Source organism: Takifugu flavidus, chromosome 22, assembly GCF_003711565.1.
Source record: "Takifugu flavidus isolate HTHZ2018 chromosome 22, ASM371156v2, whole genome shotgun sequence".
Lineage (NCBI taxonomy): Eukaryota > Metazoa > Chordata > Actinopteri > Tetraodontiformes > Tetraodontidae > Takifugu > Takifugu flavidus.
Genome location: NC_079541.1, coordinates 6712526 through 6734317, shown reverse-complemented (window position 1 = coordinate 6734317; position 21792 = coordinate 6712526). Strand labels below are relative to the sequence as shown.

General features: G+C 48.6%; 1 protein-coding gene and 1 long non-coding RNA gene across 3 annotated transcripts in view; both read left to right on the top strand.

Moving 5' to 3' along the window:
- Positions 1-108: 108 nt before the first annotated feature.
- On the top strand, positions 109-679 carry LOC130519185 (uncharacterized). Its single transcript, XR_008948235.1, has 2 exons — positions 109-285; positions 369-679. It is a non-coding gene; the product is annotated as an uncharacterized LOC130519185 (long non-coding RNA).
- Positions 680-1744: 1065 nt separating this feature from the next.
- The window catches only part of btbd11a (BTB (POZ) domain containing 11a), a 72536-nt gene continuing 52488 nt past the window's right edge, over positions 1745-21792 (top strand). For both annotated transcript variants that reach the window (XM_057022249.1, XM_057022248.1), the window contains exon 1: positions 1745-3269. In XM_057022249.1, coding sequence (XP_056878229.1) covers positions 2402-3269 — 868 coding nt within the window. In that variant the 5' untranslated portion in view covers positions 1745-2401. The remainder of the gene's footprint in view (positions 3270-21792) is intronic.

The following is a 21792-nucleotide window of genomic DNA, read 5'->3' as shown; positions in this document are numbered from 1 at the left end:
GAGCGCTCGTCGGCGCGGTCACGTTTCTGCAGCGTGCTCCCTCGGCCCTGTAACAGGCAGATAAACACATGGGCTCCGTTTAATGGCTCCCCTGCACGTTACAGAGCTGTGGCGTCTTTCCAGCCGACGCAACAGTCACATAATGCTCGCTGAGCGTGGCTAGATGCTGAGAGGAACCTGATCGAGGAACCTTGTCGCCGCGCTACCCCCCTGTGGCAGCTGACCTACTTAATTAAAAATTGTAAATAAAATACAAGAGACGGCTCAATGTGTTGAATATGGCAGGTAGACATTAATGTAGTGACACATTTTCAGAGTAATCAGCCCATCGTCATTTTACAGACTTTTTTTTTATTTTTTTTTTACAGGCTTGTTTACCATAAAAGAACCCGGATAAGCACATGAAGTCTGGCATGAGCGCACGGCTGTCACGCGTCAACGTGCGTGTGTAATTTTGCAGCGCTTACGTATTTAAACAGGCACTCGTTCCAAATGAATCCAGCTTCACGAGTGGTGCTGCGTTACGCTTATAGCGAGTAAAACAAAACTTACGTAGACACGAATTCTTTAACCTCTTTCGGGAAGTTGTTGCTGGCTGTTTTTTACGGATTCGTCAAAATCTCAGATTTCTTCTCTGCTCGTGTGCATGTAAAAGCAAATAAAAAGAAATGAAAAAAGATGTGCGCATTTTTGTTTATTTAATGGCGAAAGCATATCAGAACATCAGAGGAATATAACCTAATGGATTTTTTTTTATAAAGAAATAAAAATAAAGTACGTGTCTATGTTCATATATGCCATTTTAATGTTTTTAAGTAGCATTAGTGTCACCGGACACCGGACAGGTTAATCTTCGTGTGTTATATAAAACATTTATTTCCAATTATGCAAGATAAGCGTTGCGGTAGCTGCAGTACACAGAAGCTTCCACATGGTGGCAGCATAACAATATGACAACAAGTATGACGACAAGTATATGGCTTTTCCGAATATCTTTTAAACTATTAATCACGTCAGTAGCAAACACTTGGCATGTGGGTGGCAAATTTATAATTCGTGATTTACATATTTGGATTTTGGATGTAAATATTTCATTGATATTTTAGATGTGTTGATGAATAAGTTGCATAGATGATAGATAGATAGATAGATAGATAGATAGATAGATAGATAGATAGATAGATAGATAGATAGATAGATAGATAGATAGATCTGAGTCCAAATACTTTCGCCTATAGGCATGCTGGGAAAATAATGATAATTTTGCTGTTACCTGGCAACCACACTTAAGTGTGAGGACTGCCTCAGAAAGACCACGCTGAGCGTGGAGAAGCAGCTGGCATGCCCAACTCCGAGACGCTCCCCTCGCAGTTAGTCCATCTGATTGAATCCACTGCTCATTTGAGAACTTTGTCACACTCAGGATTGTGAAAACAGCAAGTTCTGGGTCCCCCCCCCACCACAAACCTGCAAAAATCGGCCGTTTTAACGACAAAATGACTCAAAAGAGAGGCTGCGTGTCAGCCAAACGGTGATATATTGTCCTTGTTGAGTCATGCTGCTGCATTCTCCAGTGTATGGAGCTCTGCAGTGGAAGCAGCTTCATGCTAAGAAAATATGAAAAGGGCCTCTGGCGTGACGAGCAGTGTGGACAGATGGTTGGTCCAGCTCAGACAGACAGACAGAAGCCTCAGCACAAAGGATGAATCATTATTCTGCCAACTGTTCCTTTCAATCGCCCTCCAGAATTCCGTCCTGTCACTTCTAATCTTCCTGGCCCAGCAGAAATGTTGCACGACGCCGAACAAAACCCAGGATCTTCTCAACAAAGCTGAAACGAGACAGCAGGTGTAACGCGAGCCGCGCCTTTAAAAGAACGCGGCGATTTCAGGCTATTTAAATCATCCCCGTGTTGCGTTTTCTCCCAGACATAAGATGCTTTTACGCGCACAGTTCATGAATTAACAATGATCCACATGTTTGGTGCTCGAGGCTCCGGCCGCAGCTTCGGGGCCACACGCATCTGACAGGTGGCTTCTAAATCTCTGCAGTCGTGCTCGGCAGCATCAGGTTGTCTCAGGCAGGCAGGCAGGTCCTCCGTCACTCAGCGCTGACGGAGACGCGGATTGGCTTCCTCCGGGCCGCGGGGCTGCAGGCCCCACCTCTCCAGCGGAGTCCTGCCCGCGCTGCGCTTGTTGCAGTCGGTCTGTGCGCTCCCGGGTTACGCCTGTGAAGTTGTGGACAAGAGGAGACGGTCATCCGGAGGAGGGGAGGAACAAGTAGAGGCGCAATCGTTGTCTCTGCTGCCGGGAAATACAACCAGCTCCCCGCGTTGAGGGGGGAGACGACTTTGTGGCTTTTAATTGGAGACCACGCATACCCAACAGTATGCGGTGCAGTTATGGCAGGCAAGGGTAAGACCGTCGTGAGGACGCTGGAGGATTTAACGCTTGATTCTGGTTATGGTGGAGCCGCGGACTCGGTCAGGTCGTCCAGCGTGTCGCTGTGCTGCTCCGACACGCATCAGTCCGTCTCGCATGGGGGCAACAACTGCTGGCATCTGACGGAATCCATGCACAGCAGGCAGAACAGTTTGGACACAGTCAACACCGTCCTGGCGGAGGACACGGAGATCCTGGAGTGCTCGGGTCAGTGCGCCAAGCTGCCCGAGCTGGAGGACGTGCCATGGAGCCTCGGCGAGGTGGAGGGCGCGCTGGCCAAAGACGAGGACCTGATGTTGGGCAGCCCGCCGCCGGAGGTCCTGGCCAGGCTGTCGGCTCTCATCAGCCGCGCTCTGGTGCGGGTGGCCCGGGAGGCGCAGCGGCTCAGTCTGCGCTACGCCAGATGCACCAAGCACGAGATCCAGAGCGCCATCAAGGTGGTGCTGTCCTGGACCATCTCGGTGAACTGCATCACGGCGGCCGTGAGCGCGCTCTCCCTCTACAACATGAGCACCGGGGACAAGTTCAGCCGCGGCAAGTCGGAGCGCTGCGGGCTGGTCTTCTCCGTGGGGAAGTTCTTCAGGTGGATGGTGGACAGCCGGGTGGCGCTGAGGATCCACGAGCACGCCGCCATATACCTGACCGCCTGCTTGGAGAGCCTGTTCAGAGAGGTGTTCGGCCGCGTCCTGCGCAGCACGCTGCTGGAGAGGGACAACGGCATCCCCAAGCTGACCGTGGAGGCGCTGGAACAAGCCATCAGCAACGACTCGGAGGTGTGGGGTCTTCTGCAGCCCTACCAGCACCTCATCTGTGGCAAGAACTCCAGCGGTAAGAGCAGCGCCACCGAATGTTCCATCGCTCTCCTGTCATCCGTGCGTGGAAAACCACGAGTGTGTGCCCACGAGGGGGGGAAAAAAAGTGAATTTAGGCAAATCTTCAACTATAAGTTTTAAAAAAGGAAAGTGGAAATTGAGCAAAAATGCACTCTGATATCACCTGTGTCACGCAAGCCTACATTTCAACATCCCGGAGTCACAGAACTCCAGAAAACTGCCCTCATTGATTTTTAGAAGCTAGAAAAAGTTTCCGTAAATGACCACAGTCGTGGCCCCGGCGGCTCCCGCTGACGTCGACACGGACCTCCGGTCCTCTTGATCTCCCCGCGTTCACAAAAGAACCGCGTCACCCGGGGCCGCAGTGCAAGAGCGTGCTGGGGAATACCTCCTGTCTATCAGGTCTGATTACACCCCCAAAACAAGAGGACGTGCCCCCCCCCCCAGAATAATTGAATCTGCAGGCATTTAAGGTGATTGTGATTAGGGTGAAGAGTGTTAATGACATAGTCACGTGATCATGAAAACGCTGGACCCATGTTTATTATGTGCACGGGCCGTGTTGATAATGTCATTAATGTCTTCCTCCAGAAGGTGTTGGAGCTGTCAGTGCCCCCCCTCCACACACACACACACACACACACACCACACACACACACACACACACACACACACACACACACACACACACAAGCTGGCTCCCACTCCAAAGCAGAAGGCGCTCAGAGTGTGATTCCTTCACCCGGCGCCAACAAGAGACAAACAAATACAAGATCATGTGATCTGCGGATGGTCGGAGAGACGCCTCGGCAGCGACGTTCACCCCTGATCCGAGCGCAGCCCGTGGGATCAGCCGCCGCCAGGTGAAACAATAGCCGCAAACGGCGAGTGCAAACGGGGCTCTTTGGTTCTCTTCATCAACCTGAATCTCTGGCAGGGGAGAGAGTTCGCCGTCGGACACGTGTGGACGGATGTCCTCAGATTAAAGGGAAAGATCAAAGCGCCGCCGAGTGGCTTTGCTGGTGTTCCTTTGCACAGTTGCCCCATCGGGGCCTGCGCTGCGTCACCTTGTACGCGACCAGGCTTCCCGTCTCGCTTCCTTCCCTTCGCCCCAGAGGCCGTGCGGGTCGCCGAATGTGCCGCCCGCTCGTGCGCCCGCTCGTGCGCCTTAACGGCTCCGGCGACCTGACAGGAAAGCAGCTGTTTCAGGCAACTTTCAGAACATCGGTTGGTGGTTTCGCTGTCAGATCCCGTTTGTGACCTGATTGATTTCTTGGCCTATTTATTAGTGGTTAATAAAAGACAAACACCCTCCCTGCAGCTCTATGTGCACCCCCCCCCCCCCCACACACACACACACACACACAGAAACACACACACCACCTCCAACTGCCACCTGCAGAGGAGGGAGCAGATATTTGAGGTCGAACCTCAACCGCACGTCAGCTGCGGTTGCGAGGCCGAGCAGGGCGGCGTCCTTAAATTCCACCTGCCCCCCCCCCAATGCTACAGAAATGGCATTTTTACCGCCGCAGCTCTCGATCGGTCTTGTGGTGCCGCGGCAGAGGTGACTCACATGTTCGCGTCTCTGCTGAGATTGGCTTGGCTGAAGGAGAGCTGATGAAAACTGCACAGCGGAGCTGAATCGGTGGCTCCCCCCCCCAGAACCTCCAGTCGTGTGATGACTTCCATTTATCTGATGTAGCGACGCTTCTTTTCTATCTTCGCACAAAAAAAGAAGCAAATTCATCTTGTCCCTGTTACAGGGACGCATTGAAGCATTTTGACGGAAGAAATTGCTCGAGGCCCAATAAGCATCGGCAGTTTCTCCGAGATACTTTCGTTCGAAGATGCTAACCGGCTAGCTGGTGCCCCCTGGTGCTTGGCTGCAGCGTAGCCTGCGAACCCCATCCTAACCCTAACAAAGCAGACATTTGGTCTCAGGTGTTTCTGCAATGACAGGAAGTGCGGTGGTTGCGAAAATGTCTACTTCCTCTTTAGGACCCTGGTGAGAGGAGCTGCACAGCGACTCTGTGAGACAAGCTTTAGCTCGCGGAGAAGGCGGGCATTCGCATATTTCTTAAGAAATCCTCATTCTGGTTGCAATCGTAAAGGGTGCTAGCTCACATGCTAACCGACCTAGCCTTCACTAATCACTTCCCATCTCAAGATTGCTGCGGGGTGTTGTTAGTGCGTGCTGCCCCTGGAGTTTTGGAGCTATTGACACATGCAAATGCTGCATTCACGGCCCAACTGGACCTTCTCCGAAGCTCTGGAACGGCTGGCGATGGCGACTGATTGCGTCTGTCAGCCGCTGTGACCTTTCCCGGAGGGACCGCTCCAGCCTCCGCAGGACAGATGACACAACATAATGGAGCTGCGGCGCTGCTACAGCCAGTTTATTAAATCAGCAGCGGGGTGTCTGTCCTCCCTCCTCCTTCACGCTCAGTCTTTCACACCATATTTTTTTTTGTGTTTCTGCAAGAGGGCGGACGCGGCGTTTGCATATTTATTTTCCATTGTGTGTGCGTGTGTGTGTGTGTTTTTAATAAGCTCAACTCATAAGCTCGGGATTCTGGCAGAGGCTTTTGTTGTCCATTTTGTTATTATTTTCCTGCCGCGCTTCCCCTCCTTAGGGTGAACTCACAGATGAGCTGACAGCTCGCCATTATTCCAGCGAGGACGCGAGCGGGGCCGGCCGGCTGTGATGGATCTTTATGGCACGGTAATTTCATAAGACCAAAAGCTGCGCCCGTTTCCCCTCCCGCCGTTTCCAGGAGTGATCAGCGAGTGTGAAGTCATGCGGAGTCGCTTCCCGGGCCGGGCGCTAGTTTATGAGCTGCGTCCGCCGCCGCTTCGCCGCCAAGTTGCTGCCTTTTAAAAAAATATTGACTTTAATTTGCGCTTCTGTCCCAAAACCACCCGTAAGCCTGCTCAGGTTATGAGGCCAGGCCCAACAATGCTGGTTTCATTACTTCTGTGTCACTGGAGTGTGGATCCATTTCCATCCTGTGAAACTAGGTGAACGCGCCGAGGTCATGAGGAGATAATGAGAGGCGTGCGTGCGGAAAGCATGAAGTTGTGAGGGAGTAAGGCGTAGGAAGAGAAACCAGGCCGGAGCGTCAGCTGGAGGAGGTGGTTGTGAGGGGGGCAGGTTCCTCAGAGATATCATTATGCAGCTCTTTAATTAACACTTGTGCTTATCTGCTAGTCATTAAGATTTGGAATTAGCAAAGGGGCGCTAGCTGAAGGGAACAAAGACGGTAATTCATCTCTGTCCTTTTCGGTACCTGTTACACGGGTCCCCGTCAATACAGTACGTCTGATCCTGGGCCCGTGTGGTCGAGGTAAAACATCGTTAACGTCCAAGCCTTTTGTTACCGTGGATACTACTGAATAATTAAACTGAGTAATTAAAGAGGTTAACAATAATTTATTCCTATGCAAGTTATGTAAGCATTTCACATATGTCACATACCTATATTAATAAAAAATAGTAGTAAATTTAGTCAGTAAATTTATATTTAAATTTATTCAAATAAAAAATTATCCAAAAAATCTCAGGTACAGATAAAAAACACAATATACTTTATTGAAAAGAGCATCAAAAAGAGCAACAAACAAGCATACACATGCTACACATGCTGACGCTAATGACTTAAGCTAATTTAGGGTCATAGGAACTAGGTCCTTCATGCCTGGATTTAGTGAGCTGGCTCACTAGCATGAAGTGGACGTTCACAGAGTGAGTTAATGTGCACTAGTAAATAAATTTTAAGCATATTTAAGAGACTTCATGTGAAAAAATATCCTCAGTCAGACGGCCAAGCTAATACTTTAGCCACTACGGTTAGCCGTCAGCATAGAAGCATGTTTTCTTCACAGAGCCATTAAAGAGTTCAAAATCTTCCATTAATTGTTCTCACTGTGTGTGTTGCTGTAACGTGGATCCAAATATGGCATAATGTACATTCATTTTTTCTCTGCTGTTACCCTTGAGGCTACAGCACTAGCTTGTTAGTGGGTGAAATATAGATTCTTTCCATGGCGGGTTATATATTAGGATGCATTTTTAAAATCTGCTGCTAATGATGCTGTTATTTTCACTGGGAATTAGATTACATAGACAAAGATATATTCTACTCATCTACTCATTATATATATATATATAATGAGACTCATTATATATATATATAATGAGTAGATGAGCATATATATATATATGATTTCATAGCTGAATGCCACGAAAAAGATCTATTGTTCGCTAGCTTTGATTTATTCAGCCATTATAATACATCCATTTTAATGGTCATTGATACACCAAGGCAGCATTTCTAAAGTGAAATGTTGGCAATGTGTTGGAAAAGACAGGCATGAAGACGCAGAGGTCAGGCTCAGCTCAGTCAGCTGCCCTTTGACCTCCTGAGATTAGTGGGAAACCAGTTCTGCAGGTGGCCATCAGGTCTCAGGGTCAGTAGCATTAGCTAGCACCCCATCGGGAACGGCACAAACCCGTGGAAACGACGCAAGCGTGACAAAATAACCCAAAAATGCCACAAAACCAACTCCGCTGATGCAAGATTATGAGCACATCCTGGAATTCTGGAGACTCACAGGCTCTTTTGATGCTGACACCATTTCTGTGGCGGCGCCTGTCAGACGATACTGAGGTGTTTGATGTTATCTGTCAGCACGACGTAAAGTTAATTCAACTGTTACCCCGGAGGTACACATGAAGCGCCTCAGTTGTCCTTATTCTCGCACTTTCATTTAAGGCATTTTTTTAGAGGGGGGCACAACCTCTCTTGAGGAACAAGGAAGAAAGTTTTCTTCCACTTTTGATCAGGATTTATCCGCCTCAGATGTGCTACAGCTAAACGAATCGCAGTTGAAATGAATATTTAGCGGGAAAAGTCAAAAATAAATCTTTCATCGTGTCGTCTATTGTTGCATAAATGGCGTTAAATTACAGGAATGTAGAATTCTGGGAAACTCCCCAGTCACAGCTGATGTCGTGACCTCTGTGGAAAACGTTATGACGAAAGATAACGACGGCGTTTTGGAGCAGCTCTGAGTCACGGTTGTGAAATGATTCTTGTAATATCGCTCTGGGATGGAGAAGTGGCTGCGTTTCACAGAGGAAGAAAATCAGCCTCACAAAGGGTCCCCGTAGGCAGTCGTCAAATGATTTTGGTGGTGGGAATCACACCAGGATGCGATAATATCGCTTCATCGGCAGCACTCGGGCGGATGTTTTTGTTCCAGGATCACACCGGCGGCTTTTAGAAGCTTCAGCCATCGCTCCGAGCTCCTCCCTCGCTCATTATCGCCCCTCTGCTGTTGTTATTTGTGCTTGTGCAAAGTTAAAGGCATTAAAGGCAGGAGGGTTTGACAGCTCGGCTCCCTCTGCAGGAGTGTCGACGCTTGATGACTGAACTGACGGGTGCTGCGCGTCTCCACGTCGGCGTTTTACCTCCGCTAGACCGGAATTTCAAAACACAGGAGTTTTTGTAGGTGATGAAGCAATGATGCTTCGGGTAGTGGGCATCCTGTTTGGTTTAGCGAGCCTGCTAACCTCTCTGTGAAGTCAGTAGCTGCTAACACAAACCAGGAGCGGTTCAGCTGCTAGCTTAACGGTGGAGCTAGGGAGAGGGTCCTGAGAGAGCTGGTGTGCTGAAATGAATCTTCCAAATGCGAGAAGCTTTTGCTATATCGGGGAGAAGTTGGCTAACAGTTCTTTTAACCAGTTTTCTGCTGCTGTTTTCCTCAGTTGTTGCGTGGAGAGACCGTAGTACGCACCAGCTGCGCGTCATCCCCTCGATGACTCCTCGCCTCAGCTGGTCCTTACAGGCCTGCAGGTCACATGTCTGGCCATCGTGAGGAGCAACAGTCAGCCAGCCCCCCCCCCCCCCCCCCCCCCCGCAGCAGCCTCTATAAACCGTTCATCACCAACTGCGACACGATTACTTGGCGTCCGCAGTCCTTCGTGTTCTAGCAGAAGTGATTAAAAGCTTTGCGTGAATCAACATATTTCAGATCCCCTCATGTTGCTCACAACCAAACAAGATCAAATCCCTTCAAATTCCTTTTTAATTTCGCTCCTCACGTATCTGATACGAAACAAGCTTGAGCCAACAAGTTTTTTCTTATTTTTTTTCTTACACATTCAGTTCGTTTGGCTGCAAAAGACGGAGGATTTTCAACAAAAGGACTCAAAGATGTGAATGGATGATCTCGACAGCGCCTCACCTCCTTCAGCTGCTAGCCTCCTCTAAAAAGTCCTTGATGTCGCTTCATTTGTCAGCCTGCTCAATCCTGTAATTCTTATGGAATATTTAAAAGTAGCAAGAAAGTCCTCCTCCTCCAGGTTCTGGTCCGTTTACAGGACCGTTTTACATCAGGACACTACCCCGAACTGGTCTGGTACCAAAAAAATGGTTGTTTCCTCAGTTCAGGTGATGATTTACTGATATTTTGCGAGGAGGAAAACCTTGATTGGACCCACCAGTCAAGGCAGACAGGTTCCTGACTAGAACCGTGTCCCGTTCATTGGTTCCTGTCTCTTGAACAACAACCTTGGTTGTAAAGTTTGACTTTAAAAAAGAGGATTCGGCATCTTCGTATTCCTCCACAACAGCTTTTGCAGTCATTTGCGGACAGACACGCTGCCTAACCTACGACAGCTATCTTAAAATGTGGCAGGTCCACGTCCTCTACAGGGTTTTGGTCTTTTAATGCATCCCAGTGGGACAGGACATCTTCGTCCATGTGCCAGTGCACCATTTAATTAATAACGGGTGAGCGGGATCCATTTCCAGCTGTTCACAGGTGGCGATGGGAAATTGTTCGCCGATCTCTGGGGAGAACCATCTGGTGCGGCAGGGACACAAACCGGGCCGACGGTTTCCGACCTGGGATGGTTCTGGTGAGAAGAACTGGCCATTTGTCGGGTTTAATGTTTCTCAATGACTCCTCACGATGTAACTATAACAGTGAAACAGTCGCTCGGTATTTTTTGAGTTACTCACAACGCGACTGATGTGAGGACGCAGCGGTTTTGTGGACCGCTGCCGTGTGGGCAGGAGCTCGTCCTCCCACTCACACTGGGAATTTCATAACAATAACAAGACAGGCATCAAAAATAGGGAACCGACTTGTGGGGCTCGAAGTTGCTGCGTGGAAAACCCGGAACACTTTATTGTGACCGTTTTATCTTTGTGACAGCTCATGGAGGGACAGAACGCAGGAGAAATCCTACGAGTGGCTCGCTGATCACGTGAAGGGGGTTGGAAGATATGCTGGGTTCATCTGGTCAGTTTCCTGTGCTGTGGTGTTTTAATGGACAGGTTAAATGGCTCATCTGGGCTCTTTACACACAGATCTTGAGTTCTTTCGGAGAACTAAAGAGTAAAATGTCCTCAGATGGACATCTTTAGAGGCCCTCGAGTCCTAAAATCCCCAAAGGCCCCAAATGATGTTTTTGTGAAACTGAAAGTGAAATCCATCTTCCTTGCAGAGAAAACCAGTGTGGTGATCGTTTTCCAACTTGCCACCAAGCCTGGTCCCGTCTGTTTCTGCAGCCTCTGCTGGCTCACCGCTGCAATGTGGTCTGTCCAGTCGGGCCAGTTGGAGGCACCCTGTGGCTGTTGTGACAGACAAGTTGAGGCCCAGCCAGTTACACCACAGCCGTTGTTACAAACAAAGCTAGCTTACTGCTAGCACACCAAGAGCCAGCCTACCTACCTACCTACCTACCTACCTACCTACCTACCTACCTACCTACCTACCTACCTACCTACTCCATGCTCAGGCTCATGTACACCTACACGTTGCAGCTTTACTGTCTACATGGTGAAAATAGTTCCCCCAGGCTTCACGGTGGCAGATCTGTTTTCTACCCTCTCATCACTGCCCACAATCCACCACCGTGTCCCACAGGCTGCCTGCCGCCACCGTCAGTATACAGTTTGTTTCTTGGCACGCGTTTCCACCATGCATGCATCATCGGGGTGGCGGTGGTAGCGTTTCTTACTCTGACCTGCATTTTTGTTGCGTGAAAGCTTGATTTAAGGGGGGGGGGGGGGGGGGGGGGGGTAGGTAGGTGAGTCAGACTGAGTCAGGGTGATTATGCATAAAAGCCGGGGGTGGTTTCTACCAATCAATGGCTCTCGTCTGACCCACAAATATTCAGTTGAGTAAAAAAAAGAAGGATATGAGACACCTTTTTGATGTTTATATGTAATGAATGTAGCACTACATAGACAGCAGAGATGTGTGAGAAAGAAGGAAGCTGCTAACAAAACAAAATAGAGGAAACTGTATCATGAGTAGATCACGACTATGCGGTGAGAATGTGACCTGCTCGGACACTCTAACGCCACATGACATGTACACGCTGAAAGAGGAGGTTGAAGAATAGATCTATGTGTCATAATTCTACACCGTGACGGTAAATTAGCCCGATAAGCTAACTATTGCTCTCCCTGATGGAGTTCCTTTATGTTCCTCACAGAAAGAGCACAGTCATGTGACACCAGGGGGTAAAATTTGCTCTACATCAGACTTCCATGACCCCCATACGCAGATGATACGATGCTGTTGGCTTTCATTCATTCTTCAGCCGTGTCTCCGCCCTGAACTGTCTATTTCTTCACCTCCTTCTGTTGGAAGTAGAGGCCTGTTAAATTGCCCAGGAAGGAATCATAGCTGCGATTCCTAGGCTGTCCCCATGGTCCTACCTCCACTCGTACCTCCAGCTGACTCTCAAAACTGCTGCTGTCATTTCCAGCTCCTCCTCTGGCGCCTCAATCCCTGCAACCTCACGGGGGAAAGCCGATAAAGTGCGCTGATATATACAAAGGGAAGGACTAGTGTTTTAGCACACGGGCGCTGATGTATTTATGTGCTTGGAAATCTCGTTCCAGAGGTTAGTCAGTGTTACAGGGGAGATAGAGAGGAGATTTCCCCTGCTGGGAGATGGATTAGATGCCAAATAGTTATTTATTTTTAAAGCCCACATCAGGGAACCGCTGGGAAGGCAGAAAATGAATGTCCAAGGTCGTCTGTTTGTCCTTGAAAATGTGACGAGCGAACAACATTGGCTATGTTCTGTTATAATAACTTATTTAATTAAATACCCTGTCTCCAACATGGGGTGCGGTCTGAAAAGAAGAGCCAGATTAATTGAAGAAATCAAAGCTGTTCCTGTCAGCCGAGCCGATCTCAGATGAATTTAACCTTTGAACGCCGGAGTGAGGATCATGTTCTACTCCACTGAGTTATTGTGGGTGTTGGGCAATGTCAGTGTGAGTAAGCACCAGCTAAAATGGCTGTTTTTAGCTTCTGGGGATTTTCATTGTGAATATTTATGAAGTTTGCTAGCAACTTTAAACAGATGGGAGTTTAAAAACAATATTAGATTTTACTAAAGGATGGAAGGGAAAAAACTATGAGGTTTGGAGGAGAAAAAGCTGTTCGGCATTAATGAAACATCATATTGAATCGGTGCGTTGAAGTAAGAAAAATCCTTTCCTATAATGTTAAGCACAGCTCCTGGTCCAGACCTGCTTTAATTATGGGAAAATGTCTCACAGTATGTGTTGTTTTCCTCGTGTTTGTCGTCCCTTTGCTTCCTCCTACAGCCTGGAGAAACACTGCTGGGCCGAGGGTTTGAAACTGCCGGCATCCCTGCTTTCCACTCAGTGCACGTGGCGTTAGGGCTTTTCACGTAAAAAAGCAAATCAGATGTATTTTCTTAGGAATATACGCCCTGTCCCTCCTTAGTACTAATAGTTCTCCGTCATTGGATGCAACCGCTCCACCTGACGCCCCGAGATCGACCGGCTCAAAACATAATAACTACCCCGTTGTGTCGTGTAGGGCTAATGTGTGAAGGCGTCTGCAGCTGCTCGCTGCGGTTCTGCCGTCAGCGTTTTGATGAAAAGTAATTTGCAGCAGAGGACTGATGGGAAAAGACTATTCTGAGGTCCAGTTCGGCAGCACGTGGAGGGAACGGTGGAAGATCTGCAACAGCTCGGCCATAGCAACAAGATATCTTCAGCCTGACACCAGCATGATCACATGACCAAACAGTCCTGCGTGTGTCACGGAACTTCCCGAAATATCACACGGCTTGTGGGTTTGAGCAAATTGCTGAAGTCAGGAAGGAACTACTTCCAGCGGTGGATGAATACACCGGACCTGGAGTCATCTGACCTGTGCGGTGAAGAAATACCGGGCAGCAGGGAAAAGAGTCCTGGTATTTGAGGACGTGCTGTGTTTGTGACACGGACATTCGTCTCTTCCTAATTCAACTTCCTCCAACTGCCGACAGTGTTCTCCAACATTCACAGCCACGCATAGATCAATTAATAACATCTCATCCACCCTGTGATAAAAGGGACTCAGTTTCTATCCTGTGCTCTGGTTCTTACTGGAAACCACTTACTTTACTTGTCATACACCAGCCTGTGTGTCCTGGCTACAGACCAATGCTGCTGCTGCCGTAGTATTATTTGTATAAAAAGGTTGACATTATGTGGGAAACAAGTGGAGCCAGAGGTAACCATATTTGGGGAAGAGGGCGGAGCTGGAGGAGCAGTAAGGGGCGGAACCACAGTCTTAATTGTAAGTCAGCCATGTCAATCAAGTAGCCCCGACTCCAGTTTTTAGGGATTAATATCTAATTCAGTATGGAAATCATTCCAGATGCACAACCAGGTCATATTTTAAGATGATGAAAGGAAGCTGCTGCCACCATTATAAGTTGTGAAAAAAGTTTTTTGAATAAATATTTCATGATTGAAAATGAATGGGAGTAGCTTGAAGCCAGGGTTTATGGCAGCCGGCCCCCTGCGGACCTCTGTGGTAATACACGTAAAGCCACGCATTGGCTTCACCTTTTGAGCCGGCAGACTTGGTCCATCTTTTATATACAGTCCTTGGTGGGGCCAGTCTTTATTCCGATATCAGTGATTACTGCTAAATATTGTGAGGAGTGTGAGAAATGTTGCTGTTTCCCCTCAGTGCTCATTTAGTGCTCATTAGAGATGTTACAGATACACACATGCCCCAGATGATCGCCGTCACCTGCTGTGTCTGTGTGGCATTCAGATGATGCAGCTCCTCGCTGGGTCTTCTAGATGGCGAGAGTGGCCACAGGCTCTAGGGTGGAGAAAAGCCAAGCCCATTTAGCTCGCTGGCTTCCATGTCTGGGCTTGAAAATAGGCCAGCTCCAGCCTGGGAGCAGACATGTCAAAAGAACTTGGTTGGTAGCTGCGTTAGGCGGCGGTTTCGGAACAGCCTCCGGGACGGCAAAAGGAAAAACAGTTTGCCAACAGCGCAGGGCGCTACATTTGTCTTTGTTTTAATGGATTTTGTGTGATATTTACAACATTTATTTGGGTCCCTTCAATAAACCCAAGTGAATATTAATCATTTAAACAGAGGACAGAATCCTCTGGTGGCGGGTGATTGATGGGAACATTTATTGGTGATGATGGGGCGTGTAAGTATAACTGATCTGATAGACGATTGGCACCTAAAGACAGGCAGGCTGGAGCGATGTGGGCAGAAGATCATCGGGTGGAATTTACAGGTCTAGACAGAGAGAAAAATGGAAGAAAATGCGGAGAATTCACCCACAGATAAATGACAAAGTTCCAGGAGAGTAAAGACATAATGAAGATATAAAGAAAAAGATGCTGGAAGTGATTTTGTAGTCACTGTAGTCTGTCGTGTAAATGTTAATGTAAAATTACCCATTAAAGCATTTATAGCTCTCCAGGCCTGTGTGCTGAGATAGCTGATAACTTTGCATATTCTTTGCTCCTTCAGGGGATACATGAAACACGAAACTTCAGAGGACATCTGTAAATATTAGTTCTTTAAAAAATAGAGGTTAGCAGAGCACCAGTTGTTTCCTTTAATTACAACTGGAAGGCTGAACAACTGTTCCGTTATGTGGGAGACATATTTACTATTTCCATATCCAGATGTGTCACACGAATAAAAGACTGTCATTCTTTATTTTTACTGCCTGTCATAGCGGGAACAGGCAGTTATCTTATTCTGCCTGCTAAAATCCATTTTTAACTGCCTAAATGATGAGATGCCAATACTGAATACCAGTCAGGGAGTCCCACACAACCCAGCTCCTTTATTAAGCATTTGCTCTCATAAAATTCAGCTTTTCCGGAGCCTGCGGGAACGCTTGGTGACTCCACGCTCGTGTGGTCACACATATGGGCACAACAGACGTCATACGCGCTGATCGGCGCTGCCAGAGACGAGATCTGGGAGGAATGGAGCGCTCCGGCAGTGTAGACAGAAAGAATAAGTGTGGAAAGAGGTGGAAGAGGAGGCGGCGAAGGCCGGAGCGGCAGGGGCCGGCTCCTGCCGAGCAGACCGGGATAATCAGAGCGGGGAAATGAGCCGAGTCCCACGTAGTCCTCGCCAACCGCCCCGGAGCGGCCGATGACAAGTCTGATGGATGGCGGCACACAGTGAGCACCTTCCTCTGGGACCGGGGGGGGGGGCAACAGAGGTGAGGTGAAGGCTGTGAAAAGTGAAAGCACATGACCGCAGGTGGTCCGAGAGGCGGCCATATTTAACAGGAAATACAGGGGAAGTCAGCGGTGGATGTGGTGGTAGTGGCGTCTGGGAGGGGCAGGAATGTGAGCGACATGTTTGTGCTGAAGTTACACAAACATGTCATCAGGAATAAAGAGTTGAGTTTAGCTGCTGAGGTGCTGCCGTTGTGCATCGGGTGGGTCACGTAGCGTAGCAGCACACCTCAGATGCGGTTCTAAATCCTCACTTCATACCTTCTCCAATCTCACAGTTTTTAATGGTCAGTTTGGAGCACTCGCCACCAGGAAGTCAGGAAAGTAGGATTCTCCTGCTCTAAATGCTGATTTCTGACCCACTTCTGAAAGGCCAACCCTGCATAAAGCTGAGGTTCCGAGCGGATGCTCATGAATGAGTGACATGAATGCAGCTCTGAGCGGCAGCGGATGACCCAGATTTACTGCTTAAAATTCTTTGACACTTACACATATTCTTCATCCAGGTCCATTAAAATATGTGCTGCTGCTTTAAAATCATGTCGAGCACGCAGAAGCTTTGTGATAATTCGGCTTTTTGGATCACTACTGGAGTACTTTACCAGCTGTTTGAGAGTCAGTTCTGTTGCTACCCTGAGTGGAACAGTCAGGTTTGCTGCTCTGACTTTAAAGATTAAACATCTTCATTGATAAATTCAGATTCCCTTTCTCTCCGATGGTAATTTGAACCATATAAACTGTCTAATAAATGCCAATCTGGGCATCGCGACATGAAAAATGCCTCCTACAGGAGCTTAAAGCCCCTCTGATCTATAACCTGTCTGTCCTGCTGCCAAAAGCTGTTTATTTAACCGCGTGGAAAACAGTCACACCTTAGCTGCTCGTCTCCCTCGCTGTTAAACACGCTTTGACAGGGACACACAAGAGAAGGACCGGTCCAATTGGCACCATGAGCACAGAGGTGAGACATTAACACAAGCGGCCACAGAGGACAGCTTATTGCTCAGTCCACAGATATGATTCATCTACTCTTGTTGCTGGGTGACGTCTGCATGCGCCAATGTGTGTAAAAGATGGTAAAATTCTGCTATCAGAACATGTGTGTGCGCTGCCGTGTGTGTGGGAGTCATTAAATACAGCTCGTCTTGGGTGCAAAGTGTGTTGAGTCATTAGCGAGCGTGAAACAGACTGCAGATGGAGACGGCTCCAGCGCGGAGCGCAGGGGATGCTGTCACCCTGTGGTCAGGACGCCGCAGCTCACAGGCGCTCCGAGCCGCAACCGCCACGAGACAGTCACGCGGGTCTGACGGGAACGTCGGTGTCCCGTTCACACTGGGAGAACAGCGGCAGTTGATGAATAAAGCCGTCGAGCCAAAATGGGGAGCAGCAGACGGCGAGAAGTGGATCAGAAAAAAGAAAATAGTCCCAGAACGATATCTGAGAGACATCTTTGCTTGTCTCTAGGGCTGAGAAGCAGAGGGTTGTTGGCTCAAGCCCCGGCGTGGGCAAAACTTGGGAGGGGTTCTGTTAGTAGGGGGAGGTGCCAGGACACCTTCAGAACACTGCTGAGATACCCTTGAGCAACATATTCAAGCTCCAAATGCTCACGATCACCCTGGCTTCACCCATATGCAGCTGGGAGGCCCTGTGACCCAAAAAGGATCTTTTATGGGTTTTAACAAAGTTTATCTGGAGATAAAGTTCCTGTAAGAGAAGATGTATAAACTACAAGCTAATGATCTACCATATTCAGAGACCTGGGTGCCCACAGTTGCTACCTATATTGCTGAAATCCCTATGTTTCTGGGTTATTATTTCTAGTTAAAGTAAAGTTTATGTTACTAAATTCACAAGTAGTTGCCACCAGATTTACCCCACTGTTAAATCTGTTGCTTAGATAACCAGAAAGATCCAGAAAACACCATAAATCTACCCTTTTTTTCACGCAACAAGATCTTTTAGTGGATAAAAGTGGCCTGAGACTCCTGTTTAAGCTCCGTCACCCTTCGCCTCCATCTCCATCTTCTGAAGCGAAGGAGTCACAGATTTTTTGTTCCACGTCGGCTCTTGAATTATGGAGAGACGAGGCTGCTGCCCTTCAGGGAAAGTGCTGCAAATAGTAAGCGCAGCTGCTAACACTCCCAGGTCCTGGATCCTTTTGAAGTGTTACCCGTCCAGACGAAGTCCCGGGGAAAAGAGGACAGCTCCACTGCAAAACAAATTAAAGGAGGAGAGACGAAATTCTGCAGCAGCCACCGCCGGCGGCCCCGTGGCCCAAATGCGCGGCGAGACGACCCCGGCTGACACTCCTAATACTCTAATTGACCAGAACACGGGCCCCCGAGGTTAACTCCTGAGACGAGGCTCTCCCTTTGTTCGACGACACCTGATCAAGCGCGTGTGATCCTCAGCGTGAGGGATAAGCGCCGCTCTTAAGCCTGGCCGCTCACAGCCCGCCCTGACATTTACATGCTCCGAGCGGTTTCCGGAGCAACCCGGGTGACATTTTATTTGGGTACAGCATGGCGGCGGGAGTGTTGTCTGCTCTCGTCTGGTTTGTCCGTTTAAACTTAGCAGCGTGTGCGCGCGCGTCTCTCCACGATCCCCTCAAGGTGCTGAAGGCGCCCAGATGTTATTTTGCACGCCGCATTCAGACAACGGCGCTTCCAGCTGCATCCACCCTCCGTCAAACCTGAGACCCACACGTCCGCACACGATGTCCTTGTGTTTTTGCTCCTCACAAACCCCTACCCCGTCCGTCCTCATCGCCGGGGATCTGTTAGCTGTAGCATTAAGCGGCGTTCCAGCGCTGTGCCACAAATCAGGCTAATGAGACACTCTGTATGCCGAACGTGTCATCTGCCAGATTTACTGCAGAGAACAATGACGCCGCGGCATCTCCGGCACGGCTCGGCACAACGGCTCTCACAGACACAACAAGTGCCTGAAAGGTCACTCATTCAGCAGTTTTTCCCCCTCGTGGTCGGGAATTGTTCCTCGGGCTTGTGATTAGACCGCTCTGCCGTGTCCCTTTAGAGGCGTCCCTGGCTGATTCACTGCCTCCAGATGGGTTAAATTTGTATTAATGTGGCTAAAATGAGCCAGACGTTTTCAGTCAAGCCGCAGCAGATCCCAGGTGGTGTCAGACGGAGGGCTCGGAGGCACACTTGCTGTGGATCTCTTCCTTTTTTCTTCTAAATCTCTGTATTTGACAGAGGGCTAAAAGCTCCCGACACCATCACAGTGTGGAAATAGGGGCCAGTCATTGGAATACTTCCTCTGGGCACCACGAATGTCTCCAAATTCAAGGACAATCCATTCAGTAATTACCAAATTATTTGAATCCAGTCCACAGTGGGGTGTTAATCGACCAACCAGCAGAAAGCAGCCCTAAATTAGCCCCCGACGTTGCTCCTCTGTCCTCTGCAGAGAAGAAATTGACCATGAGTATAATCACCTCTTGCATCCGGGTCTGTAGTTTGCTGCTGTGGGATTTTCGAAAGGGAAACAGAAGTCTGCGTACGCTTCTTCTCATTCCCGGCTCCGCGGGTGCTAAGCGGATGCCGTGTGCTGGATTATCTCCACCATCTTTTCCCTGCACATGTTCTCTTGGTCCCTCAGGGGCCGACATCGGCCCGCAGGAACGCCGCCAAGCTGGTACAGTACGATAGGCGTGCTGCTCGCCCCCCCCCTTCCCGGCAGATAAGCCCCCTGAAAGAAAGCAGAGAGGAAGGAGGCGAGTGGCTCATTCTTGTAGTCTGCAGGGGTCAGTGGCGCCATTATGGTCCCTCTCTGAGGCCCCTCTATTGTTCAGGTCCATCTTATCTCCAGGCACTAGATCTATGACACCAGCACATATCCACTCCCCTTATCGCCGCGTAGCTTTAGCCTTCCAGAGAACAGGGTGAGTCCACAGAGGAGCAGAGGAGGGGGGGGTGCATTGGGGAGCATGATGGACAGTTGCTGAGGTGTTGGACTTCACTGGTCCAGACGGTTCCTCACTGTAATTTCCCCAGTGGTCCTTTATTGACTGACTGTTATTGTGCTCCGCAGCTTTGCACGGCTCCGCCTGTCATTCATCTACTTGTGTGGGACCATACATGTCCAAAAATATGTCTAAATGTGTAATATATGAGAGAGTTATCACTTCTTGCAACCATCCACTAGGGGGCAAGCTATGGTTCAAAAAAATGGAGCAACACAAATCTTGTCTGGACTCTTTATCCTGCCAGCTTTTTGACTTTTTGTACGACATTTCAATGAATTCGTTGAAAAGAGTGATGACAAGTTTAGGGGAAAAAAAAGGTTTTTAAGCCGCAACGGTATTAATTAATTTCTTTTCTAATTCAAATTAATTTGCTGCCTCATCCAGAGAAAATGTGTGCTTCTGGTTAGAGAAAAGAGAAGGTGTGTGATCTTGAAGGCTCCATACCGAGTCACCAAAAAGCCCTGCTATTATGTGGCGCTGAGCCCTCTGCAAAAGCCCTCTTTCACAATACGGCAACTCGGAAGGAAAGAAAACCCCTTTTCTGCTATTTTTCACTGGGTGAGAAAAAGGATGGAATATGAAATGAAATAAAAGCGTAAAAGAGGTGGGAATTAGACCATGTGAGGCTGGAGGATGAAGCGTCTCTGATGAAGCTATTACCTTCACCAAGGGGTCCCTGCGACAAAAGTAGCCGAATAATAATATTTACTGAGCTTTAGCCTGTAACTGCAGTAGCCTGAGCAACTGGCTAACTTTAGCATCGCCGGCATTCGTGCGGCCTTTTCAAACATTTACTTTATGATTGTCGGACACTAAATTAGCAGAACTTCAGCACTCCGTACCGGACAGCACCACGACAGCGTGCTGATGCCTGTTTAATTAAGCCCGGGCTCTTTAAACTTCGATGTTTTTAAATGAATCATTTCGAGGAGAAGCCCGACACTCACCAACTCCCGTTAGCGCTGGCGATGCAGGAGTTATGGAAATGAATGGGGCCGCTCTGTCTGTCAGGATTGGACTGTTTCGTTTAAATTCATGATTTCAGTGAAACACTTGGCATCAAGAGCACTTATCTGCATTTGTAGCTGCCGCTGGGTCGAATGTTTTCACTGGAACCCGAGCCAAGGGTGTTCTGAGGGGGCACAGAAGCTACATCCCCGCTGCACAGTTTGATATTAAGCCAATTAAAAACACATTTTTACAAAAAAAAATAATGTTGGTATGCAAATATTGCCATAGCAACTTGCTAATACGCATCAGGGCCGTGGTGCCAGGAGATTCACTCATTAGCCAGGACTCCGTACTTCCCTACACCACATGCTAGATTAATCATGCCAGCGTTCTGTGCGGCTGGGTGGGCTCTGGATCGAAGGCGGGTCAATTTGCCGTATTTGCTGCATGATCGATGCAGCAGTAGCACAAGGCGACACGCTTGCTGGGTGACTGCAGCTGGAGGTCAACGTAATGGCGACCAGACAGGCCTCAAACACGGATGTTAACCTAGCGCAGTCAACAACAACAATCAGCCTCTCCTGCTTGTCCTGCTGTAACTATGTAGGTTTATGTCTATTTATGGGGCAGTTTGCTGATCGAAGGGCCATGACCCTGACCCTAAACCGTCAGTCGCTGCTCATCGTGATTAGATCTGCTCGTCTGCTCGGAAAGTTGAAAAAACTCTGAGGTTGCAGAGGGAGCTTCTCCTGTCGAGGCAGAGATTAAAAGGTGCTTTTGGCAGTATGGCGAGATAGTTTAGAGCCTTTTAATCCATAATATTAAGTACACAGTTCACGGAAAAAACACATTATTGTGATTTAGTGGTGACATAGTTGCCGTATATTGAGATTTTTAGTTCAGCAGCAACTAATACTGTCAGAGTTGTGAGTTTAAAAAGCTTTGTTCAGCGCTGATCGGCGCCATGGCAACCACACCAGTGCTAAGATTCAGATCAATTATGAGAGCATTACCTT